Here is a 27,330-nt window from a genome sequence, read left to right as displayed (position 1 = left end):
CACCAAGTTGTTAGCTTTTTGATGATGCCTGAGTGCGAGATTGTTTCAAAGGCTTTGGCCAGATCAACTTAAGCTGCATGAACTGATTTTCCTTCATGCAGAGCCTTGGTGACAGTCTCATGTAAGTCACCTAGGTTCAGTAGGCAAGATCTGTCCCTGACTAATCCAAATTGGGTAGGGTTGAGTGCTTGGAGATTGCCTATGTCCTTGTTTATGAGATCCATAATGATACGCTCCATGGCTTTACTGATCAGACTTGCCAAGCTAATGGGGTGATCGTTTCCTGGGTCAGTAGTGGCACCACCTTTGTGCAAGGGGATGACAATAGCAGTTCTCGACTCTGCTGGAATGAAGCATGTAATTAGGCTGTGGTTAAATAGTGCTCAATAGCGAAGCTAGTTGTTGCTGGAGATGGTGCTTTGGGTAGGGCCTTTAACACTTGATCTATGGAGATGTGTGGTATGGAATAAATATCGGGGATGTCGACTGGGCCTTTGGTGATAAGGGGGTGAAGTTTGCACTGAACCTATCAGCTAACAGATTGGCTAATTCAACAGCAGTTTCTGAAGACTTTCCAGTTTTTAACTATACATCACTGTTTTTATCTGATCTCCCCCTATCTTAACTGTTAATTGTTGACCCTCATTTGTCTCTAACCTTGGTGTACTTAAGTTGTCTAAATATTTAAATTTTTGCTTTTTCTTGGTTTCAACATTTTTTTCCTTTATACAGTTTATCATAACACCTCTACAGGACCTTTGCTTATTTTCTTATTATAGGCTCCTAAGCCTAGTAACAACCATTTCCTCCTTCTGTTGCCTAAATTGTTATGTTAAAGTTTTTGTGCACTATGAAGTTAAAATAAATAAAAAAATCGTTGCTTAACAGCAATCTTTCTAAACTCATGCACATTATCCAGATATTTTGTCCATAGCACTCTGCAGTTGCTTCTCTCTTGTTCTGTGAGAGTCACCTTATTCTGCATTACCTCTAAATAATTTGTATTACTTAACCATATTTCTTTCTGTTTTATTTCTACCCAGTTTTTAAACTCCATTTTTATTTTATCCTGCTCAATAATTATAACTTATGAAGAAATTTCAGGATTCCCTAATAACTTTTGAATAATTTCTACGACCCATTCCTTAAATTCTTCACTTGTTAACAGGTGGGTGTTTCATTACCCTGAACTGCATTTTTGTCTTTGCTTTTATTGGTGCATGATCCAAAATAGTTATTGGATGTCAGTCAAAGCTTTTATTTAAATGCACATGTAATTGTGAAATATAATTTCTTTCAGTCTATTTCACTTCTTCTACTATTGAAACAATATGTAAATTCCTACAACTAAGTTTGTGTCTTCCATACAAAATATTTTCATAAATTTCTTCAGAAGTTTACCTTCTGTTGTTGTGTTTTCTCTTCTAGGTCCCCCAAATCCATCCTCACTGTTGCAAATCAAATTCCAGTGTGTACCTATAAGTAGTAGTTTGGGCTTAAAACTGATTATTTCTCCCCATATTTTCTTAAGCTCAAAAATAGCAGTTTTTGGTGGAATGCAAACACATGCTAATATAATCCTCCATCCTTACTACTATGAATCTACCATTATTATCTTTTTTTCCTGTGCTATCATCATTGGAGCTCTCTTCCAGTTAGTATGATTAGTTCCCTTTCCCCCTTTCCCTGATATTCTGCTAAATATCCATCTTGAAATAATTTCTTTATCACATTCATGTGCTCATTCTTTCTAAATATGTCTCCTGTAACATTACTAATTGCACTCTATATTTCTTAGTGTAATTCAATACTGTTTCATTTTGCCTATGCCAGTAAGGCCATTTATCTTCCAAGATAAAGTTGTAGCCATTGTGATAAGTTTATTGTTCCCACCTATTATGCATGACAGTTTTTTTGAATGTATATTTCCAACTTTTGTGTTACAAGTCCCCACTAATGTTTGGCAGGCTGGTCTTTTATACAGTTTCTTATCTCCATTTGAACCTATGTCACATTTTCAAGACTTTTTTATTTTAATGAAAACCCTCAAACAAAAACTAAGCACATTTTCAGAACACCTCCATAACCTGTTAACTTGCAAACACACTAGTTGTGTACATCTTCAATAAATGAAGTTTAACCTTCCAGATAGGAAAAATTGCCCCAAATAATCAGCTGTATCCACAGGCATTACCTAACCTAAAGTTAAGGTTATTCATACTAAGTTTATTTTGCATACTTGGAAGCCATACTGATGACCTCCCACTTTTCTTTTGTAAGTTGCCTTTCTATTCTGTCTTTCCTATCCTTTCTGCCCCTGGTTACTGTTTGATAATTAAGAGATATAAATGATTTTTATACTTGCCTCATTTTAACAGCACCTTTTCTTCTTAACTCAACTAAAAACTCAATTAGAGATGGTCTTTCACATGACACTCTTTATCCATTTCTCCATGCCTGTACTCTGATAGCAATTTCTGGTAGAGAAGGCAGTCTCTAACCAGCATTCCAAATTTCTGCTTAGCTTTTCCCCCAGTCTTGTTACCTTTCACTCCTTAGTTTGCTTCTGGTACTGAAGTTAATTTCCTCCAGTAAATTCCAGCCCCTATTGTCTATTTATCTATCCCCTTATTTGCAGTCATCCTTATTAGTAAAATATTCTTTCTCAATTCTCCTTTTGGCTTAGTTCTTAAAGTGCCTTCTACTTGGTGAATATAATATTCCGTATGACTGTTTTATTTCCTTAAGGACATGCATCCAAAATCCTACTAGCTTCTTATTTCTTAAACTTCCCCTTCCAATTTCATCATCATCCCTTTCCTATTTGATTTCTAACCTTCTGATTGTATTATGTATTTGACTTTTAACTTTGGAGTGCTAAAGTATCCAACTAAGTCATTAAACCACCGTATTCAGTAGGGAGAATCAACATCAAAGTATCACACTTAACTCATGTCCTTTTCCCCTTCCAGCTCAAAACCAACCTACTGTAGTCACTTTTTCTTATACTGTGCTTCCCTATAGGTCATCATCGTTTTATTAATTTGAAGTGCTTACCTCCCCTCTACACAATCTCATTGATTCATATCTGTCAATTTTAGTGACTTTTTTGCCATTCTGTTAGTTGTTATACACACAAATGCTTTATAAATTGAAATGGCTGTATTTGAATCTGGTTCCGGTGGGTATTTCCCTCCTTGGGTAGTCCACGGCTTTCTTTCAAGGTACTGGTCCTCCCTTGCCCCTTTTAAAATATTGTTAAACAAATCCTTCCAGATCTTTGTCATGTTTTTCCCTCCTAGCTTCCAAACTTCCTCAAGAATACTGTCTGTTCTTGAAGATTCTGATGTTTATTAATTATACATCAGTTTTTCTCACCTGTTGCTGTCTAAGTTATTAATTATTGAGGCTTACTTTCCTGTAATCTTGGTATAATTAAGTCTTCCTTAAATATTTCCATGTGCACCTGTTTTGGTCCCATATTCTTCTGCTTTATACAAGTATTCATATAATTTTCAAAATATGTCTATGGTATTCAGGTTATCTTTCTTGTCATAGGCACACTGTTTGGCATCAGCCCTTTCTGTTTACTGATGCCTAAGTCATTGTGCTAAATGTTTTTGTGTTCCAGAGCTTTCAGAAACAGGTGTTCAACAGCAACCTTTCTAAACTCACACATATCCCTTTGCTCCCTTATTCATCCTTTAGTACTCAATATTTGTTCCTGTTCTGTGAAATTCCTCTTCTGTGATGCTGTAACCTTTGTCAATCCTCTATCCAGTTACTGTTACTTCTCTGTCATACTCACTCTCGTTCTAATTTCTATCATGTTTTTAAATTTACCTTTCATTTTATCTCACTTACTAGTCATCTCCTGTAAAGAAGTTTCTGTTTTCCCTAGTAACTTAATTGAATCGTTTTCACTACTCCTTTCTTAAATTCATCTTTTTATAACAGAAAAGTAAGAGAGAGCCACGTCTAACTTTTACTTTATTACCCTGCATCTTTAAGTCTTTTATTGGTGCATTATCTAAAATTATTGGATGTATGACAAATGTTTTCATTCAAATACACATGCTCTAGTGAAATTTAAATTCTGTCTAGTGGAGTCTAGTTATTGCATCTTAGGGAATAATATATAAACTCTTAAGTTTCTGCTACTGTCTTTTGATGTTCCATAACAGATATTCTCATATATTCCTTCAGTTGTCTGCCCCCCTTTGTTGTGCTTTACATTCTAGGTCCCCCGATACATCCTCCTCAGTACTGAAAGTTGGGTGCCAGTTCCCACTCTTAAATATTCACTTCGAAAAGCTTATGGTTTCTTCAAAAAGTCTCTTAAGTGCCATACTAGAGCGTAATCTTTCTCCCCTTCCTGTAACCCCTTCCTACCACAAATCTGCAGTTATTGTCTTTTTTGTCTTCTGTTACTTTTAGAACTTCTCTAGCTATCAGTTTTATTGCTCCCCTTTTCCTTTCTTTACTGTTCTACTGAATAACAACCCTGTAACCCTTTCTTTGTCAAATTCCAAAACTCATTTTTATACAAATATGTCTCCTGTAACATTGCTGTCTGCACCCTTCACTTCTTAATATAATTCAGTTTTTTGTCTTTACACGTAAGGCCAGTTGCATTCCATTATATTATTGAAAGAATATTCTTTATGATAAGCTGTTATTTCCACTTATACATAGCAAGTCTTTTGAAGGTATATGTCCAACTTAATAGCTTACATGCGCACACTAATATTTCATAGGCTGATCTCTTTATGTAGTTGCTTCTTATCTCCATCTGAACCCTGGTCACATTTTTAACTTTTTGCTTCAGTGAAACACTCAAACAAAAAAAATTAATAGATCGTCAGAACACTCCATCCCCTTTTAACTTGCAAGTAACACGCAAAACTGTGCATTTTCAAAAACTGAATTTTACTCCTCCAGTTAGGAGCAGTTACCCCAAATTGTCAGCTACACCCACACAACACTACCTGTTGTAAAGTAAGGTACCCATGCTAATCTGCATGCTAGTCTGTGCCCACTTACTTTGATTGTTATAGCTTCTTTTCTTACCTCTGTTGTCCTCCTTTTACTGTGTATTGTTCAGTACAGCTGAGCTTGTGAAAGGAAACCTGATAACACTGGTAGACTGAATGAGGATAAGTTCCAGAAGCTGCTTCCTAGTTTTACAAATATATGTAAGCACTGTTTTGTAGCTAAAAATATAAAAGATTAATGCAACTTATTTAAAACTTGACAGTGACTGCAAACCTTTGAGAAAGTTACTGATATTTTGTCCAGAGATTCTGAATGTATTTCAGTGACAGCATGCATTAGCTTAACTTTTGAGGACGTATATTGCATTATGCAAATGAGAAGGCTTACCGTAAAAAAAAATCATCAATATGTTCTTTTATTGCATCTACAACAACAACAGCAAAAAATGCCAATAGCTGCTTATAATGCTGCAGCAACAGTATTGGTATGTAGCATGGGACATCAAGATAAGATTTGAAAAAAGTTTCAAGTTTCTAAGTATAGTCATTGTTTAATTTATTGCTACTGTTATTTCGTTACTTTTGTTTAGTTGTAGCTATTTTTGTCAACATTTTTTCTGGTATCTCTAGGAAACGGTTTTCATTCTGCCTACTGATTTTGCCACCCCAACTCCTCCTAGCTGCACTTGTCAATGCATTTCAGCTTGCTGTATCTTTTTTATCACTTTTTAAATTAATGAAATAGTTTGCTGACTGGCAGACAAGGCAGTACATGTATCTGTTTTACTGGTGACTGAAATTTGTAAGTGGACTATGCTGATCAGAAAGTCAACTTTTATATGCAGGACAGAATATCTGAAGAACATCTCTGTTGCTTACTGAACGAAGGTAGTGACTGAAAACAAATTTGACTGTTCTAATGCTTTGGAATGTGGATGGTACAGAAATTTGCTGCTACATTAAACATTCATGATGGTGGGCATCAGAATCTGTGTGTGGAACTGAATGTAGTGTTATATTATACAAATGCCCCTTTTAGGAAATAGCATTGTATACAAAGGATTCAGTCTTTTGGGTATAGATCTGAGATCACGACCACTGTGCCAGTACACTCACTCGACACTGCAGAGCCTAACACCCAGTGCCATCCAGTGTTTATGCTGCTCTGAAACTAGCGTATGACAGACTGATAATTTGTATATGATGATATGAATTCTGCACCTGTTTTAATTAGTGGCAGATGTTTATGACATTACAAGAGAATGATATCCAGGCATCTGGAAATTATTGCCATAAAAATGGTCATACTGAACACTGCTTTTGTTTTTGTTTTCCTTTCAAAAAAAAAAAAGAGACTGCTGCATGTTTCGTATTGTATCTTACTTCTGTCCTTATCTTCTGGGCAGCTTCTGACAGTTTCTAAGTGACTGCAAATGTGCATTGTTTACAGCCAGTTTCTATGGTTTCAGTATGAGGGGTCATTATTAGATGAAACCACAAAATGCTTTTTGAACTTGTGTTTGATAAATTGCTAAGATATTTTATAAACTCTTGAAAGCAGTACTGAAAATGCATTTCCTTCTGCAATGCAATTAAATCCTGTTTTTGAAATCTTTAACTGTTTAATGTTTTTCAGCTTTCTGAGTGGAAGGTTAATGCATCTCTGGCCCTTTTGAACCAAACGCAGAACTTCATAATTGGATCAGGGCTGCTGGCAGGTTCTCTTTTGTGTGCTTACTTTGTTTCAGAGAGCAAGTTCCAGGTAAGGGACAGTTTCCAGATGGGAATTGCTGTCTTCCTTATTAAATTTGCACATAAAGTTTTAAGTACTCCTTAAGCTAGTCCTAAAAGAAACAATAAAGTACAGTTTGTTTGATGTCTTCTCTTAGGAGAACATGCTGTAGCTTCAGACAATGTTAGGAATGTTGCACATAACTGAAGCCTGCTATATTCCAGCACCATACTTTTGTGATGTGTTGAATAATGTGATTTTAATTTTCTGATGCCATCTGTCTTTCACTAGGCAAGATACAGGGCTAAGAGAAATGTCCCAGAATCCCACTTGGTTTTCCACATTCCTTAAGATTTTTTAAGAGTTTGCAAAAGAAGTCTTGAGATGCTGGTCTGCATAACTCTGCTGTCTTGATGTGCCACAGAATAAGAAGCCATACACAACCTGTATGGAGCAGATGGCCATGATAAGACAAACTGCTGAAGAATACAAGGTTTTCTAGTTTATAAAAGTGGTGGTACTTGGTACCCATGCAGTGATTCCTGAAATTAGGGCCATGTGAATAAGTGGTACTAACACAGAGTGATCTGAAATTAGGAACCCCTCTTAAGAGGTCAGCATAGTATGCAGGAGTGATAGACGTGTATCAGGCTTCCAGTAGAAATGTGAAATACCTGTAGCAGTGCAAAACAGGTGTTGATTGTGAGGAATGATTATTATTAATCTTGTATTCTTCATTGCACCATCCTTAATGGGGAGTGGGTGGTGAGTATGAATAACATTTAACTGTTCTGGGGGATTAGCCTAAGTGTATTTGGTCAGAAGGAAGTTAATGTGTGTGAGTAGCAAATGACCGATCTGCAGGATTAACCTAACTGTTTTGGAGGAGATGCAGAAAACATGTGAATGTATCATTTGGGATCGTTAAGTGTCCAGACACTTTGTGCATTAATGAGCCTTGTGTCATTTTGAAATGTACAGGGTGAAGATTGGGTAAGATAAAGTACAGTTGCTAAACATCTGAAATTTCTTCAGTTGAATGCTACAGGTGTTAATAACCAGTCTGCTCTGTTTTGATGTATGCTATCAGGCCATTTGTTGCAGCTGTATTTTTGTCCTTCCGTACATATCAACTCGCATACCAACATCCTTTCTCCATACTGTATGTAGTTTCCCCATTTACTTTTCTAAGGGTACTCAACTGTACCCAAGCAAGTACTAAAAGTTTTAAAACTATTATGTTCATAATAGGGGTTACTGCTACATTAGGTGGGAATTCATCTGTTTCTACCCATCCAACCTGATATCCAAAGCTTTGGATATTGCCAGAGTGAGTGGGTCCTTCTCAGTGGACATCTGCTAAAGCATTGCTACAGGGATGAAAATTCAAAGGCCATGTCCAAGCCTGATTCTCCAGTTTAAGTCTAGTGTCAAGGACATGCAGCTTTAAAAACAAATCTCTGCATTTCCTGCAATGTGCATTTTATTTGCATACCTTTTGATAATTTTGTTGTTACATTCGGATGTATTAAACCAAAAAGAAAGAAAAAAAAAACTAAAATTGATAGTCTGATTCAGTGAGAGCCTCAAGGACTGCATGTGTGCATACTAGCACTAATCTCACCTTTCCACTGTTTAAATCTTCCATATTGCAGCCTAGCTTCTAAGATCCTCTGTTTTGAATCAAAGTAATAGAAGGTGCTAAACAAGTAGTAAGTAGTGATTTTGATAAGAAAACTGCTGTCTGCCATGATCAGTGTTTTAAGGAAAATATTCACAGATAATTTTAACCAGAAAAATTAAACATCCTTTCTGTATATTTTCCAGCTGGTCGTCAAAATGAGACCCTTTCCTCGAATATATTTTCTCCTTCTCTCCTGTTTTAAATGGAGTGAAGGAGAAATGCTTAGTTGGGGATTTTAGTGGTGAAAAGTTTCAGCTGTCTTAGCCTATTGTAAAGGTTAAGTACTGTTCTTTGTTTTAAAGGTGTATATTCATAGCTTTTAAAAATGCTGTTAATCCTGTTTCATTTGACATGCTTTTCATGCCCAAGTATGTGAAATAATCGTTCCTTTGCCTAAACCAGTAAATGTCTACAAACCTTTATTAGTCTCATGTTTTCTATTTTAAGATGTGGAATAACATAGGTTCATAGGTAAGTACTAGGCTATCTGCCCATGGGCATTTATAAGCCTAGCCACAGAGTGATGGCTTTCGCCTCCCCATTAGATTAGTAACCTGGGCCTCTGTCAACAGGGCTCCTGAAGTGATCCCAGGGTAGAACTTAAGATTACCCATCCACTCATCAAGATTTCTCTTGAAAAGGGTCAGAGAGGAGCTCTGTCGAATATGGATTGGGATTCTATTCCAGAGTGAGGGGAGTCGCTGGGACAGGAATCTATCCCTCCAGCATGTCCTGTTTATTGTTGTACATAGGTTCAAGTAGCTAGAACGAGTGATTCTGAGGGATCTCGTTTTTATGAGGTGAAACAGGTCCATTAGTTCAGGTTTTGACATGGCCCTATAGGTCAGACGTAGGTCACCTCTGAGAAGACGGTAACCGACTGAGAAGAGCTGGAGCTTTTTTAGTCGTGCTTCATAGGGTAATTGTTTAAGGCCCTTAATCCTCTTAGTGAGGTACTTCTGTGGTCTTTCTAGTTGTTGCAGGTGTCTAATGAGGTACATCCCAAATGGGGCATTGTACTCTATTATGGGCCTAATGAGTGAGGAGTAAAGGGGCACAAGCACCTCCTTGGTTCTGGATGAGAAACCCTTTGTGATCAGGTGTGCCACATAGAAGGATTTTCTGACCGTTTTGGCTATGTGGTTATCAAAGGAGAGCATGCTATCTACTTGGGTACCCAGGTCCCTAATTACTTCTTCTGTACTTAGTGGATTCCCATCTATGTGGTAGTTTGTAGGTACTTTGTTTTTCCCAAATGGGATTACTATGCATTTTTTGGCATTTAGCTTGAGGCCGTGACTTTGAAACCAGGTGTTTGTCTCTGAGAGACCCTTTTGCAGGATGTCTGTGTCAGCTGGAGAATCAGTTATTGCACCCAACTTGGTTAGCCACAGTCCCTCCGCCTTTGCCTGTACTTCAGAGAAATATATACTGAACAGGAGGGGTCCCAGGACTGAGCCCTGTGGGACTCCGCTTGTGACTGGTTTAGAGTCAGACAATGGCGCCTGCCACTCTTAACCGTGTGGGTTCTGTCTGAGAGCAAATTGGCAACCCATCTCGTGACATAGGGGTTAATATTTAAACTGGTGAGTTTGTCTATGATTCCTGAGTGTGGGATGGTGTTGAATGCCTTAGCGAGGTCCAGATATGCTGTGTGAACCACCTTCCCTTCATCTATGGCCTTGGTGACTGTTTCGAAGAAGTCGACCAAGTTCAGGAGGCAAGATCTGCCTTTAACAAAGCCGAACTGGGTGGGGTCCAGTGTCTGGAGGTTCCCAATGTCCCTGTTAATGAGCTCCATGATAATGCGTTCCATGGCTTTGCAGACCAAGCTAGTCAAGCTTGTAGGGCGATAGTTCCCAGGGTCAGTTGTGGCACCACCTTTGTGGAGTGGTACGACTGTTGCTGTACTCCATTCTTTGGGTACATAGCCTGTAGAGAGGCTGAGTTTGAATAGTGATTTGAGATGGGGGGTTAGTTCATTTTGAAGCTCGTGTAAGACACAACCTGGGATAGTGTCTGGTCCCATTGATGCTGTGTTTTTGGCCTTTGCAAGGGCATTCTTTATTTGTGTGTTTGAGATATCTGGAGCACCACATTCTTCTGGGATGGGTGCTAGCCCCTTTGGTGGAGAGGAAGGGGTGAAGTTTGCACTGAACTTGTCAGCCAGGATGTTGGCAATGTCTGTTGGTTCAGAGTATTTATGGACATTATGCACTAGCTCGGAGCATATCTGAGAGTTTGCCCCTAGACTCTTGACATAGTTAAAGAAGGCCTTGAGATTATCCTTAGAGTCATTGGCTATTTTTCTTTCGAAGGTGGCCTTGGATGATTTAATGAGGGAGCGCAGGTTTTACTGATGTTAATCAGAGATGCCTTCTTATTTTGGGATTTTGTTCTATCTTGCAGGAGTTTCCTCCTTCTGTTGTAAAGTTTATTTATGGCCGGGGTCCACCAGATTGGCTTCCTCTTTTTTGAGGAGTTGGTCTTGGTTTTACTTGGGATGGCTCAGTCCATGCATTCTTGAAGGTGTTCATAGAATGCATTTGTAAATGATTTTGCCGATGGGTCATCATTTTCCATTTGATTGGGAGCTTTGAAACTTCCCACCTCGGTCTTGAGTGTGAAGTTGGCTTTAGAGAAGTTTTTTTACCTTGATTTCCTTGACTGGGGGGGGTCGGGATGTGGATGTCCAGTGTGATTAATTTGTGATCTGATCTTACCAATGACGAGTTTACCTCAGGTGTGGAACATAGGTTCCCAATGTTGGTGATGACCAGGTCCAGTATGTTGTCACCTCTTGTGGGAGTGGTGACCAGCTGTTCAAGGGCGTTTGAGTTTATAAACTCAAGGAAGCATTGGGCTAGGGCATTTGAGCTTGAGTAATTTTCCCAGTCAATGTGTGGATAGTTGAAGTCACCCAGTAGCATGGTGTTGGGTAGAATCTTCATACTTTCTAATGTTCTCAGGAATGCTGCATGAGCGTCCTGAGACAAGGTGGGAGATCTGTAGCAAGCTATAAATTGAACAGTCATTTTACCCGCTGTCAGTTGCACTTGGATAGTCTCAGATTCTGTGTGCTGTGCTACTAACCTGGAGGAGTGGGTGTTCTTGATGAATATGGACACACCCCCTCCTATTGTGTTCCGGTCCTGGTTTTGGGACCTAAAGGTATGGTAGGAGATGTGGCCTGGTAGTGCTGGGGTGCTCTCTGGAGCTTTGAACCAGGTTTCTGTCACTGCACATATGTCGATTTCTTCCATACTAAGGAGAGCCTTGAGTGTGTGCATTTTGAGGTTTAGACTTCTGGCGTTGAGCAGCATTACCCTCAGTTTTTGTTTATTATTGTTGTTTATGGAGGCGGGTTTGTCTTTTGAGCCTTGCCTAAAAAAGGCAGTATTGGGGCGGCAAGAGTCTTGGCCAGTATTCAAAAGCCCAGGGGCGACAGGTGCAAGCCGTCTCTGGCGAAGCAACGTGGCTTGTCAAGCATGTCGTCCCAGGCTGACAAGTACTTGATCCCCTTTGAATGACACCAGTAGTTTAACCAGTTGTTGAAACTGATCATTTTTTCTTCGTATGCTGGCATAATTTTGGGTGAGGGCAAGATTCTACTCTTGAGACAAGAGTTATACCAGCCTGGGCTACATGGTCAGAGAGCTCCTCCATGTCTCTTTTCATGTAGTCCAGGGAGGTGCGTCTCAGGTCATTTACGCCAACATGTACAATGACAGAGTCATAATTGTACTTGTTGTGGAATGACCTGAGTGCATGTGTTATGTGGCAGATTCTGGCACCCGACAGGCAGCTTACGGTAACCTTCTCCTTGTTCAATCTAGTGAGTGGGAAATCTGTATGCCTGATGATCGAATCACTGATTACTAGTGTGTTATTTAGCCTTAGGGGCTGTTCTTGCTTGGCACACTGACGTTGTGACGTATGTGTTACCTGATTTCTGTTGTGGGGTGGGGGTTGCTTGGGTGTATGCTTGGGAGGTCTCTGTTGTTTAGGTAGGTTCTTATTTAGAGCCTCCGAGTATGTTTTTGCGTGTTTCTGAGAGTTGTTTTCTGGTGCAGCTATGGATGGTCTATGTGAGTCTAGTAATGTGGTGCTAGTGTTGCCCATCTCCTTGTGACTGGGTGATTCAGTCGTGGGTTGAGAGAGCTTAGCCTCCAGTTTGGCTGTGTAGCTGCATCTCTCTCATATGTTTGTGTTGGTTGGGAGGAGGAGGGGGTTGTCTGTGTACATAAGGTAATTGTAACATTGCCTCAGGATGCCCAGATTCACTAGCTGGACCGGAGAGCACACCTGAAGCTGTCCCTTGAACATGCCTGAATAGATGGTTGGGACTGTATTGCTGATTGGATGAGTAGAGAGCCTTATACTTCCTGAGTATAGGGCTGAAGTATAAGCTAGTGCTAGTTTTAGTGAGTTTTAGTAAGTGCCGGTCTTAAATTGCCTTATTCCTAGTGCTGAGTTGAAGTGTTTCAAGTGAAAAACTGAAGTGCCGACTTCATGGAGACTGGAATAGTTTAACCGCAGCTAAACAGCGCTGCGCGGTGCGCAAAACCGCGCTAAGCGGTTTTTATACCAGGGAGATCAAAAAGGATAGAAATTAGCCCACAATGGCCAGTGAGCTACAAGTTGCTGGGCTGGGACCACTCCTACAGGGACAGATAGGCTGCTCAGAGTTTCCTCTCTCACAGTGAACAAGGAGGCCACCTAACTATCCAAGTATGATATGGGCAACACAGGAACCTTAACCACAGTCCTGGATTCAGCAAAGCCTGAAAATTGGACTAGACTAGTTCAGAAAGGCGGGAAACAAGGATTTTTTTTCAGAAACAACAGAAATGCAGAGATTAAATTACTTTAAATACACAGAGGAGGCTAGCGCACTTGAGTGTGTAGACTGCGACTGTGTTACAGGTAACTTAAATGCAAAAACGACAAACAGTAACGTTTTTTCAAGTGAAACAAGGAAGTAAGTACAGTAAGCAATGCAGATATCACTAGGGATCCACAGAAGCACTGAAAAGCCACGTTTTGGGTGGAATTAGCATTTCAGGGAAATAACAAGCAAACAAACAACAAGCATACAAACAAAGCTAGATTCAGCAGGCCTGGATCTAGTCTATGCTACAGCAAACAAGGTGTATCAATTTCAGTAAGAAACAGTTCAAATATGCAGGCACTATAAGCCTTTAACCAGAAATTCCCAGCTCAGAAGGGCAGAGTCCAGCCTCTCCTCCCACAAGATTGCAGACCACGAACCTTCTTAATGTAAAATAACTGGCCTGAAGCCCAAGTGCTTAAACCAGAACTAATACACTTTTAGAATAACAGACACTGAGCCCTCAATCAGCAGTTCCCAACTTAGAAGGATGTAAGCTACCTGTGCTGCCACCACACTGCAGGCCACAAACCTTCCTAATGTAAAACAACTGGTCTGAAGCCCAAGTGTTTAATCTAAAAGAGTTAATGATAGCTACACTTTAATCAAGTTACTACCTTACTACTAACTCAATCAGCAGTTCCCAACGTAGAAGGATGTAAGCTACCTGTTCTGCCACTACAGTGCAGACCACAAACCTTCTTAATGTAAAACATCTGGGCTGAAGCCCAAGTGCTTAAACTAAAATGCTTAGAATGAGTTACACCAAGCAGTAATAAATGCAGTTGAGTACTTTTAAGATGACTCAAAAGCAAAATAAAGTAGGAAGAAACACAAATACAGTAAATGCAGATAAAAAGAACAACAATTTTTTTTTTGAGCGAGCAAATGAGTTGGGCCCAGGAGGAGTATCCAAGTGCATATTTACAAGAGGGGCGGGCAGTTTCAAAGCCACCAAGATTAACACCAAAACAAAAACATGGAGGGTGGGTGGGGACCTACTGAAAAAGCAGAGTCACAACTTCCAGCTAGATATTGCTCAATGCAACACAAACAAATTAATTTAAATAGTGTATTATTTGAAAAAAGTGCAGATAAAGATTTACTTAACTTCACTTATACGTTCAACTGATTGCATGCAGGTCTTAGCTGGCCAAAGCTCACAGTTTAATCAGAAAATATTTCAAACTGTACCACTTTTATAAGGCAGAAAAACTGAATAACAACGAAGGGAACTACCCCCACTTATGACTGGCTATGTAGGTTTTTTAACAAGCCTTAACTGAAATAGCAGAGCAAGGCTCAAATTCTAAACCTACCACCCTAGAACACCAAAAAGGAAAAAAACTAAGGGTAATGCTGCTCAATGCCAGAAGTCTCAATCTCAAGATGCACGCACTCGAGGCCCTTCTCAATATGGAGAACATCGATGTCTGTGCTGTGACAGAAACCTGGTTCAAGGCTCCTGAGAGCACTCCAGCACTAACAGGTTTCACCTCATATCATGCGTTCCGGCCCCAAAATCCGGACAACACCAAGAAAGGAGGGGGGGTGTCCATATTCATAAAGGACACCCACACCTCAAGGTTGGTGGCAACGCACGATGCATCGGAGACCATCCAGGTGCAATTAACCATAGGCAAGACTGCTCTGCAATTTGTAGCATGTTACAGGCCACCCTCTCAAACTCCGGAACCTCACATGGCCTTCCTGAAAACATTGGAGGGGATAAATGTATCTCCAAACACCATCATACTAGGTGACTTCAACTACCCTAATATAGACTGGGAACACTACTCAAGCCGGAACACTCTAACCCAAAGATTCCTGGAGTTCATAAACTCAAATGCCATGGAACAACTAGTCACCATCCCCACAAGAGGAGAAAACATACTTGATCTCATCATCACGAACATGGGATCAAAATGTTCAACACCGAAGTATACCCCTCACTGGTGAGATCAGATCATAAACTAATCTCGCTGGAGGTCCTCATCCCGCCCCACCTGAAACAAAAAGACCACAGTGAAAAACTTCTCAAAAGCCGATTTCACACTTCTAAAACTAGTGTGGTCTCCTTTAAGGCCCCTGAGCCAGTGGTAAACATTACTCAAACCGCTGAATCACTTACAAATGCCTTCTACCAGCACCTACAGGACTGCATGGATCAGGCAATCCCAAACAAAACTAAGACTCTCTGTACCAAAGGCAAGCGTCCAGTCTGGTGGACCCCAGCCATAAACAAGCTCTACAACAAAAGGAGGAAGCTACTACAAGATAGAGCAAAATCCTTGAAAGGTAAGACACCTTTGATCATTATAAGTAAAAACTAAGAGCTCTCATAAAATCATCCAAGGCAAAGTTTGAGAGAAAAATCGCCAAGGACTCTAAAGAGAATCATAAGGCCTTCTTTAGCTATGTTAGAAACCTAGGAGGAAACTCCCAGATATGCTCAGAATTAGTTCAAAATGATGTGAAAATTACTGAACCTACACACATTGCCAACATACTGGCTGACAGGTTCAGTGCAAACTTCTCCCCTCCCCAAAAGGAGAGATATCTATTCCAGAGGATTGTAGCCCCCAAACATCTCCAACGCCCAGGTGAGAACTGCCCTCACTAAGGCAAAAACACAGCATCCATGGGACGGATGGTGTCCCGGCTGTGTGCTTCATGAACTCAATGAGGAATTAAACCCACAGTTAGGACAGCTGTTTAATCTTAGCCTCACCTCAGGATCACGTGCCCAAGGAGTGGCATGGCGACTGTGGTCCCACTTCATAAGGCGGTGCCTCCACAGACCCTGGAAATTACCGCCCATTAGCTTGACAAGCCTTATCTGCAAAGCCATGGAGAGGATCATAATGGAACTCATAAATAAAGACATAGGGAACTTGCAGACTTTGGATCCAACCCAGTTTGGCTTTGTCAAAGGCAGATCCTGCCTCTTAAACTTGGTTGACTTTTTCGAGACAGTAACCAAGGCCATTGATGAGGAAGAGGCAGTCCATACAGCCTACCTCGACCTGGCAAAGGCCTTGACACAATACCCCACTCAGGTATCATCGAAAAACTCATCAGCTTGAATGTAAACCCATACATCACAAGATGGGTTGCAAAATGGCTAAGTGACAGAACCCACAGGGTCAGAGTTGCTGGAGCCATGTCAGACTCAAAGCCTGTCACAAGTGGTGTCCCACAGGGCTCAGTCCTGGGTCCACTCTTGTTCAGCATCTACTTTTCTGAAGTACAAGCAAACACAGGAGGGTTATGGCTGACAAAGTTTGCAGATGACTACAAACTGCGCCATAGTCGAAAACACATCTGACACAGATATCCTCCAGAAGGGCCTCACAGAAGCGGATAACTGGTGCCAGAGCCATGGCCTGAAGTTAAACGCCAAAAATGCATAGTCATACCCTGGAAAAACAAGGTTACCCTAGCTACCATATAGGTGGCAATCCACTGAGCACAGAAAAAGTCATCAGAGATCTGGGGACCCAGGTTGACAGTAGCCTTCGTTTGACACTCATGTTGCTAAAGTAGTTAGGAAAACCTTCTATATCACCCACCTGATCATGAAGGATTCACATCTAGATCAAGGGAGGTCATCGTCCCCTGTACTCATCACTCATTAGACCTATGATTGAGTACAATGCCCGTTCGAATGTATCTGACCAGACACCTACTGCAGCTTGAAAGGCCCCAAAAGTTCCTCACCAAAAGGATAAAGGGTCTCAAAAATGTCTTATGCTGCCCGACTGAAAGAACTCCAGCTCTATTCAGTCTCATACTGCTTGCTCAGAGGTGACCTGTGCCTGACATATAAGGCCATGTCGAACCCAGATTTGATGAATATGCTTCACCTCAAAAATCTAGATCCTCAGAACCACAAGGGCGGAGACTTAAACCTTGACACGGTTATAAATAGAACGTGCTGGAGGGACAGATTCATCACCCAGAGACTCCCTATGCTGTGGAACAAAATCCCGGTACATGTGAGGCAGAGCACCTCTCTGGCCTTGTTCAAGAGGAATCTTGACCAATGGATGGGAGATTGCAGATATACCCCAGGGATTACTTCAGTGTCACTGCTTGACAGAGGCACAGCAAAATGATAGGCATAGTTTTTATTCAAACTAAAGGGGTGGCGAAAGCCACATAACTATGGGCTAGGCTTATAAATGCCCTTGGGCAGATAGCCTAGTATGAACCTATGAACCTATGAACCTATGAACTTCCAGCTAGATATTGCTCATTGCAATACAAACAAATTAATTTAAATTGTGTTAAAGATTTACTTAACTTCACTTATACATTCAACTGATTGCATGCAGGTCTTAGCTGGCCAAAGCTCATGTATTGTAACAAAACTTTTTAATTGAAAAGACTGCATTCAGAGATGTCTATGAATTGTCTTCTATATTCTGAACAGTTTTTTAAATGTTTACAACCTATTCATTGTAATTTTACATCGAAAGAACAGACTATAAAGAAAGTTCACAAAAAACTCAACTACTCTAGCGTAACAAACACGATCTCTGAAATCATTCAAAAATAACAATAGCAAGGACACACCTACTGTCTACCTTACTCTGTGCCTTCCCTGTGCTCACTAACCTTCGTAAAACTGATCTAAATAAACTCGAATCATACTACAATAAGATAGCAAGATTTGCTACAGGCTCATCCTATAGGACACATCACTGTGAGTGTTTAAACAGGCTTAACTGGTTAGAGCTCCCACTAATACTTCAAAGCAATCAACTCTCACTAGCACACAAAATATTACAACAGTCAGACAAAATCCCAGCTCTACAACATCTAATTCACCCTCACACCACTACAAGAACCTTTGAAGATCTAGCACTTGAAATCACCTACAGGTCACCAAATTTAACAATGAGGGAGGAAAATCCATCTACAGCCACTCTCTCTCTCTAAACTCTGGAATTCCCTTCCTGTCCACTTAACATCCAACAACTCCACCACTCGATTTAAGAAACTCCTTAAAATTCACTTCATGACTAACAGGCTATGCTGCTGTCTCACCCCTAGATAATACTCTAGAATATAGCTAATCTCATTGCACCACACTAAAAAATTATAGCTTCTCAGCCTACCTACAGCCCTAAAATTACTACAGGAAATGAAATGTTTACCCATAAGTTAAGATAGCATTACTAACTGCTCATCCAACTTGTCCAGTAGCTACTGTAATGAATTCTATGTATTGCTTCTCATATTTAAGAATGTGTTATGTACTGTCTTACCTGTTGCTCTCATAATTACTCAGTGTGTGTACAATATGCTGTCGTTTAGTTTCACAATGTTAGTCTGCCTGTAATGAATGTCACATGTAATGCCTTAAAATGTTAAAAATGTTTGTAATTGGAGCTGTTCTCCCCGGGCCTGTGCTGAAAATGGACCTGTATCCAGTCGGACTCTCCCGGTTAACAAATGTAAAATAAAATACAAATAAAAATAAGAACAGTATGATTGCGGCTAAAAAGGAAGCATTTTTGTTGTTGTTTTTGGATTCTTTTGCAGGTAATGTTACTATTCAAACTGTTATACTCTGATTAGTACATTTATTAGAGAAGACAATTGTCTGTACTTGGGTCTAGCTGATCTCCCCCCAAAAGTATTTTTTTGGTGTCACATTGGCACTTTTTCTGAACAAAATCAACGGACTTAAAACTGAAGTGTAGTTCAATTGTTACCTTGTTCTGGGTAACAAATCTTGATAAATTCAAAATATTTATGCAACAAATTTTTACTGAATTTCAAACATAATACACAACTGCAAATAACACAGTTTTAAGCAAGAAGTAAGGCAGAAAGGAGTGCATTGTATAGATATCCCTGCATTCCTAGGGGCATTGTGAGGCATATAGCTGAAGGCTGAGTGCCTGGCAGGTCCCCATAGGAGTTCAGCAATATCAGTACAGAGTTCAACACAGAGTGCATTGTTACACTTATAAAATGGGCAACTGCATACTTATGTACATTAAAATTTGATGTAAGTACTGTTTTAAAGAATGTTGTTATGTAGTGCTTTGAGAGACACAATTACACTCCAAAATCTGGGAAAGTAGCTATGGTAAGCACCTTTCTGATGGTAGAAATGTGCTTAACAGATTTGTATTAAGCACTCTTCACCGCTGTTATGCTCTAGTCTTTAACTACAACATTAACAGTGGTCAGTGGCCACCACAGAAAAATGTTGGGAAGTATACAGAGCTTTAAAACATGTCTGAATTAAGTGTTTGACATGATTTTGAAGTATTTTGTCCTTTTCTTTGTTGGTGTTCGCTGTGTAGTAGTTCTAAATGGGCCTCCGCTGAAAATTGGCTCGTTCCAAGTCTGACTTTCCCAGTTAATTGTTAAATAAATAAATGTTTACAATTTTCAGCCCTTTAAATCTCTTATCACTCCTACACATTTTTTCTCTGACTGTTGTAGTACACAGGAGCAGGTTATCCTCAATGTACAGTTTAAAATTCTTCGTAACCCAGATTGTGTGTTCTTGACATCAGTGTCTTGAACAGATAAATTGGTTGTGATCAGAGACCCCATCATAACTTTCTGTATTAAATAGTATAGCATAATGTAAATGATTCTTTTTTTCCAAGCTTAGATATGATTTTTGTGATGGTAAATCATGTTGGAGGGGCACTAAAAATAATTGTTGTAAAAATTCACAATCTGTCAGCAGTTTTGTACAAGTCTGAGCTGTGTATGTAGCCACTTCAGCTTAGCAGTGTGTCCCATATGCTTTTGGGTTGACACATTTGGATTAGTTCAACAGTGAGACTGAAGACATTGTACAGTATTAGTTTTGGTAACTATTTGAAATGTTAAAACCTGCTTTAGTGAGTCCCATATCCATGTTGTGGAGACTGGTTGAAAAAAAACGTGCTTAAAGTATACTAAGATTGAGATTACCATTTCTCAGAATGCTCCCTTTTCTCTGAGGTACAGCAGTCTTGAAGTTAGTATATATTATTAGTATATTAAGTTCTGCAAAAAAATAAGTGTAAAGGGGAAGAGCAATGTTTGAAATTTGATGGCTGTTCTGCATTTTATATCTGAACAAGGAAAATTCTCAACTATTTCTGCCAGTTAGTTGCTATTTCTGCCAGTCAGAATTACAGTACCAGTGCACCCAGTACCTTCAAAGAAAAAAATCTTGCCATGTCAGACAGCCTCAACAGTACACCCTTTCTTACCCATACTGCTCTATTCTGAACTTGAGGCTGGTAACCCAAGGTATGACACCCTTCAGATACTCTCAAAAGGTTTCATCTTCAATAAAAGAACTCGGTGAAATCAAGAAAATTCACAGTACCCTGCGGTCCGCTACAAAAAAACAGCAGACAAACTGCATTTCTAGAAAGGGAGCTTCCACCATTGGACTTCTAAAGTTACCTGAAGAAGGAAAGTGACACACTAACCACTGACGACTAAACAAACTGTTAATCTTTTTCCCTTTTACAGAAAAAGAGTGAATTGTTAAATCTACAGTAATTTCCTCTTATTTGGGACTTTTACAGCAGCATTAGTTTAGTGGGAGACTTATTGCAGCATCAGCTTTGCACATGTTTTGTGACATGTTATCAGCAGTTATTTGCTTTTAATGGTAGAAAGTATGTGCTTCTGCAGCAGTTCAGACTGTGAATTGTATATCTTTCTCTCTGTGAAGTTGCCTGTGCTGCTTGGATGGTCAAAAGCATAATTGCTGTATTGCTTGAAACCCAGATTGTTTGTTCAGGCTTTTTATTGCTATACAATAATTCAGTTTTATGTGCAAAGTAGAGGAAAAAGATGTAAAACGCATTATATGGGTCTGCACATTAGATGGGATGTTTGGCAGAAACTATCATGTAAAGTAAAAAAAAGCCATCACCTCTCTTTTTACCATTTTACATGGGGTGGGGGGTAACATGTCATTTGTCATCACCTCAGTTCAGTGCTATGTCTTGCTGGACTGTTGCAGGTGGTCTCTCACACAATCCCTCCATCTCTTGAATGAATATTTTCATCTCCTCTTGCCTGCTAGCTTTTTTTCCCCCAAATTTGTTTTTCCAAATTATCATCTCCTTTCCTCCATATGTGGCCGAGCTACTGCAGTCAGTTCTCCCTGACCCCCTCTGTAATTTGGACTACAATGGCTTCACCTCTGATGTCTTCATTTCTTTATCTGTCCCACAGTGCTTGGCCTACCACCCATCTCAGGCACTTCATCACCACCACCACCGCAAGCTTCCTCATCTACTCTGCTGTTTAATGTCCAAGTCTGTTCCCCAAAAGCACTGGTCACACCACTGTTTTGTAAACCTTATTTTTCAACTTCTTTGGCATTCTTCTGTCACACATTACCCAGACACTTTGCGCCAGTTAGCTGTAGCATCTCTAATTCTAGTTTTGACCTCCTTGTTCAGATTTCTCTTCCCCTCAACCATATCTCCCAGATATATAAAGCTGATAACCTTTTCCAATATTGTCCTTTCTAGCTTGGTTTTCAGCTCTGATTTCCCCATTTACTACCATGACCATTTTTTCCATACTCTGTTTTCATCCCGTGTGCCTTCAGCTTTGAATTTCAGTGCCCTATCATTTGCTGAGGTACCTGTTCACAGACTGCTTGCTATGGCACATCTTCATAGACCAGATCTGTTGCACTGTGCATTCTAACCTGTATGCTGAAGTCCGTAACTAGTATGAAAAAGAGTGGACTCTCATCTGAGTTCTGACCCACATTCACCTCCACTAGGTACTACTCTGGAAATCTTAAAACTGTTTATACTTATGACATTAGATCCTTATAAATACCCTTCAGCAATTTTCTAATGTTTCTGGGAGTTCCAGCCATCACATGATTGATCAAATCAGCTTTCCTGTAACCTTTCATAGGTTCATAGGTGTGTACTAGGCTAATGGCCCTGGAGACATTAAAAGCCTAGCCCATAGGATTACCCTGGAATCATGCCACCCGACCTTAGTTCCCAGTGCCTCTGTTAAGTAGAGCTACTGGAGTGATCCCTGGGGTGAATTTTCTATTTTTCATCCACTCATCAAGATTTCTCTTGAAGAGGGCCAGTGAGGTGCTCTGTTTGACATGTATGGGAAGTCTATTCCATAGCATGAGCAGTCTCTGGGTTATGAACCTGTCCCTCCAGCATATTCTGTTGATTGTAGTAATGAGGTTGAGTTCTCTGGAGCATGTGGTGCGGAGGGATTGGGATTTCTTTAGATGCAGCATTTCTAACAGAGCTGGGTCAGACATGGCTTTGTAAGTTAAGCAGAGATCACCTCTAAGTAGGCAATATGAGACAGATAATAGTTGGAGTTTTTTTGAGTCTGTCCATGTAGGACAAGTGTTTAAGGCCTAGGATCCTCTTTGTGAGGTACTTTTGCAGCCTGTCCAGTTGTTGCAGGTGTCTAGTGAGGTATATGCCAAATGGGGCATTGTACTCTATGATTGCCTTAATGAGGGAAGAGTAGAGGGAGACAATGACCTCTTTCTTCCTGGATGCAAATCCCTTAGTAATGAGTTGTGCCACATAGAAGGACTTTCTGACCACAGTAGCAATGTGGTGTTCAAAAGAGAGGTTGCTGTCAACCTGTGTTCCCAGATCTCTTATAATGCCTTCTGTGTTCAGTGGACTACCATCGTCGTGCTAATTCATGGGAACCAGGTTTTTCCCAAAGGGGATGACATGTTTTGGCATTGAGCTTAAGACCATGGTTCTGACACTAGTCGTTGGTCTCAGTGAGGCTTTTCTGTAGGATGTCAGCATCACTTCAGGAGTTAATAATAGCTTCCAACTTGCAGTCGTCTGCAGACTTTGTCAGCCAGAGTCCCTCTTGTTGGCCTGGACTTCAGAGAAGAAGATACCAAACAGGAGAGGACCCAGGACCAAACCCTGTGGGACTCCAGTTGGGACTGCTCGGCAGTCTGACTTGGAGTCAGCTACTTTCACACTGTGGGTTCTATCTGTGAGCCAGTTTGCAACCCACCTAGTGGTATAGGGGTTAATGCCTAGCTTAGTGAGTTTTTCTATGATTCCTGATTGGGGAATGGTATCAAAGGCCTTGGCCAGATCAAGGTAGGCTGTATGAACCACCTTGCCTTCATCCACAGCTCTGGTGACTGACTCAAAGAAGTCGACCATGTTGAGCAGGCTTGATCTACACTTCACAAAACTGTGTGGAATCCAGAGGGAGATTCCCTATATCCTTGTTTATTAGGTCCATGATGATGCATTCCATAGCTTTGCATTTCAGTTCGTTAGACTAATGGGGAGATAGTTCCTAGGGTCTGTAGTCGCGCCTCTTTTGTGGAGAGGGATGACTGTAGCAGTGCGCCATTCGGTAGGGAACAAAGCCTGAGGTGAGGCTGTGATTGAACAGGGCACACAGGTGAGGTGCCAGTTCACTCTGTAGTTCATGTGGAACACAGCCAAGTATATTGTCAGGTCCCATAGAAGCTGTATTCTTGGCCTTGGATAGTGCTGTTTTAACCTGTGCAGCATTAATACTGGATGCCTGGCAATCTACTGGTATTGTTATTGGTCCTTTGGGTGGGTAAAGTTGGCACTGAATCTGTCGACCAGTATGTCCACAATATCTGTTGGCTTGGTGTAGGAGGAGTTAACTTGGAGCAAATCTGGATATTGCTGAGGAGATTCTTTACATAACTATAGAAGGCCTTGTGGTTGTCTTTACTATCTGCTGCAATTCTGTTTTCATAGCTAGCTTTAGAGGATTTGATGAGGGATCTCAACTTTTTGTTGAGGCTGATAAGGGAGTTTTTCCAGTCTTGTGGCTTCACCTTATTCTCCATCAGTTTCCTTTTGTTGTAGAGTTTGTTTATGGCAGGGGACCACCAGATTGTCTTGCTTTTTTTTGGAGAAGAGAGTCTTGGTTCTGTTGGGTATGGTGAGATCCATGCATTTGTCTGTGTTCGTACAGTGCATTGGTGTATGATTCGGCGGTCATGCAACTATTCTCCATTTGCATGGGTGTTGTGAAGTTGGCCACCTCTGTTTTTAGGAGCCCAAAGCTAGCTTTGGAGAAGTTATTCATGGTGGTTACCTTTGCGGAAGTGGGAGGGATGTGGATTTCCAAGATGATTAGTCTGTGGTCGGATTTAACCAGGGAGGATTTGACTATTGGTGTAGAGCAGTGGTTGCCCATGATGTTCATCGTGCATACAGCTGCAGTCATAACAGATGGGTTTTCCTGCCGTCAGGCGGGTCCTCGATCGGCCGAATTCCAAAGTCTAGGTCCGGCGTCGGTCTTCCCCGACGTCAGTGCGACAGGGGTATAAAAGAACCAGCCGACACCATTTTCTTCAGTCTTTCTTGCCGCGTGGTGCCCGAAGCAGAAGCAGTTCGCAAGTGCCGGTCGGCCAGCTCCTGAGATTACGAATATTTTTCAACCGAAGACTTCTTGAAAGCTAAGTACCCCGTTGGGGAAACTTTTCTTGCCCCAGACCGATGTCAGACAAAGTTAATAATTGCATTTTTCATGTGGGAAGCAAATACCGCATAAGGATTTCCATTCCCTCTGTATTCCTTGCTTAGGTCCAGACCACGACGTCTCGGCCTGTCGTTTTTGTGCTACATTCAACAGACGCACTATTAAGCATCGGGCGGAGTTCGCCCAACACTATTTTGGCAAAAAGTTTAATTATAACATGTCGTCGGATACTCTGACTCCAGTTTTGAGTAAACGACGCAAAGATAAGGACCGACATACGAGGTCCGCGATTTCTACCGACACCATGCTAAAGCCGACTACAGGTGCTCCGGTTCTCAGCGAGGCGCCTACGCAGCCCCTGACTACCGATGACACTTCATTAACAGTTTCTTCTGTGCCCGAGGTCGCAGGCTCTTCGGCCCACACCCCTACTACAGATACCGAAGCCACTCTTAGCGGGGAAACTCAGAGTTCAGACAGGCCTGCCACCTCTCAAGGTGTCTTCAGGCCTTCATCTTCTTTTTCCATTAAGGCTTACACTAAATCTAAAGCAGCCATGCATTCTAAAAGACAAGCTCCTCAGGGCCCCTCTCAAGTCCCCATGCCTAAAAAGCAGATGCTCAAAATGGCTGAGGATTTGATTACTCTTATCAGGGGTTCTCAACCACCCTCGGACAAAAGGCCCAGAGTGGAGGAAGAATACCCTTCCTCGGACCAGGTCTCCATTACCTCAGAACATTCTGAGGACCAGGAACATTCTTACTCCCCTTTCGAAGATGCTGATGCAGAGGAGTCCATTCCCTCTGTCTCCCCCCCCCCCGAGGGATTACTCTTTTGGGGAAACCTTGCATACCTTGAGGGAACACTTCCACTGGGAAGGCCAAGAGTACTCGGACTCCAAGAAAAGGCTCAGGGATTTCCTCTTGCTCCCTCAGCACAGGCCTCTGGCTATACCTCCTGTCTTAGACATACTAGATGATGTGTATTCAGAGGCCAGCCTTAACCCAGATTCTTTACCTCCAGCTCCAGTCAAGCCTGACAGGTATTACCGGGTACCTGATTCACACCAATTCCTATACAAAAGCCATGCGGCTGACCCAGAAACTATTTCACAGGGTCCCAAGGAAATTAAGGCCTCCACTGCCAAAAATCCATTACCTTCAGAGAGAGATTCCAGAGCTTTAGAAAGGTGGGGGGAAAAAGGTATACACCTCGGCCACCTTAACTATGAGGGCATTAAACTGTCAGTTCCATATGTTAAAGTATCAACAGTTTTTGTTATCTCAGTTGAAAAGCAAAATGTCACAACCTGAACAACCAGACTTGAAGGAGTTGCAGGATTTGTTGCATAGTGCAGAGCAAGTGGGTAAACATACCTTGCAATGTGGTTTTGATGCTTTAGAGGCCTCATGTAGAGCTGCTGTTACAGGATCAGTCATACGTAGACATGCTTGGCTCAAAGAGCAAACCTTACCAGATCATGTCAAAGCTAAATTACTAGATGCACCTCTTCAAAAGATGTATTGTTTGGTGTTAAAGCTGAGGAGGTATTAAAGAAAATGGAGGAAAAGGCAAAATCAATGCAAAAAGTGAAAGATTTCCTACAGGTACAACCCCCACGCTTCAGTAGAAATTGGCCTTCAAAAAATTGGTCCTTTCCAGACACGGACAGACCTCAAAGAGGTAGATACAGGCACCCGAGGGGTAGAGGGCAATCTCAAGGATCATTTAGAGGCAGACAATGGCAAACACCTACACCAAGAGGGGGTGAGGATAGTTCACAGCCATTCAGAAAGCAGACCCAATGACTTTCCCCTTTGCATGCCAAGCAAGGCTCAAATGGCAGCACCTTTAGGCGGAAAACTGGCATTATTTTTGAAAAATTGGCATATTGTCACAAAAGACAAATGGATCCTGGACATTATAGACAGAGGCTACAGATTCCACTTTCACACCCTTCCAAAAATGAGAGGCATGCCAAACCTGCCACACAATCAAAGGGCAGAGGCACAAAAACAAATTTCAGATCTCATGGACATGAAAGCTATTCAAAAGGTACCTGCACAAGAACAGGATCAAGGTTTTTATTCCAGACTATTCCTGGTACCAAGGAAGGGCAAAGATTGAAGACCTATTTTGGACCTATCCATCCTAAAGACATATTTACTCCTACCAAAGTTCAAGATGCTCACATTACAGCAGCTTCTTCCCATGCTGGGCAAGGAGTCTTGGCTGGTAACGTTGGACCTCAAGGAGGCATACCTGCATGTCCCAATCAGACAAGATTGCAGAAGATACCTCAGATTTCTTGCAGGTTCATCCCATTATCAATTCTCTGCATTGCCCTTTGGCTTATCTACTGCGCCCAGAGTGTTCACGAAATGCCTGGCATCAGTAATTGCCTTCTGCAGACTTCAAGGGATACAAATATACCCATATTTGGACGACTGCCTGATCCAAGCGGACAGCAAACACACTCTTCTGAAACACCTGGCATTTGTAATAATGTTGTTGAAATCTCTGGGATACACAGTCAACAAAA

The 27,330-nt window shown here is 41.1% G+C and overlaps 1 protein-coding gene across 1 annotated transcript in view; it reads left to right on the top strand.

The window, feature by feature from the left end:
* The window catches only part of ABCB6 (ATP binding cassette subfamily B member 6 (Langereis blood group)), a 1,916,984-nt gene that overhangs the window by 770,929 nt on the left and 1,118,725 nt on the right, over nucleotides 1–27,330 (top strand). Inside the window, exon 10 of the mRNA XM_044075230.1 lies at nucleotides 6,631–6,756. Coding sequence (XP_043931165.1) covers nucleotides 6,631–6,756 — 126 coding nt within the window. The remainder of the gene's footprint in view (nucleotides 1–6,630; nucleotides 6,757–27,330) is intronic.

Source organism: Protopterus annectens, chromosome 6.part0 (genome assembly GCF_019279795.1).
Source record: "Protopterus annectens isolate FY-2018-M chromosome 6.part0, PAN1.0, whole genome shotgun sequence".
Lineage (NCBI taxonomy): Eukaryota > Metazoa > Chordata > Ceratodontiformes > Protopteridae > Protopterus > Protopterus annectens.
The sequence above is the reverse complement of the archived record's forward strand: the minus strand, read 5'-3'. Positions and strand labels throughout refer to the sequence as shown.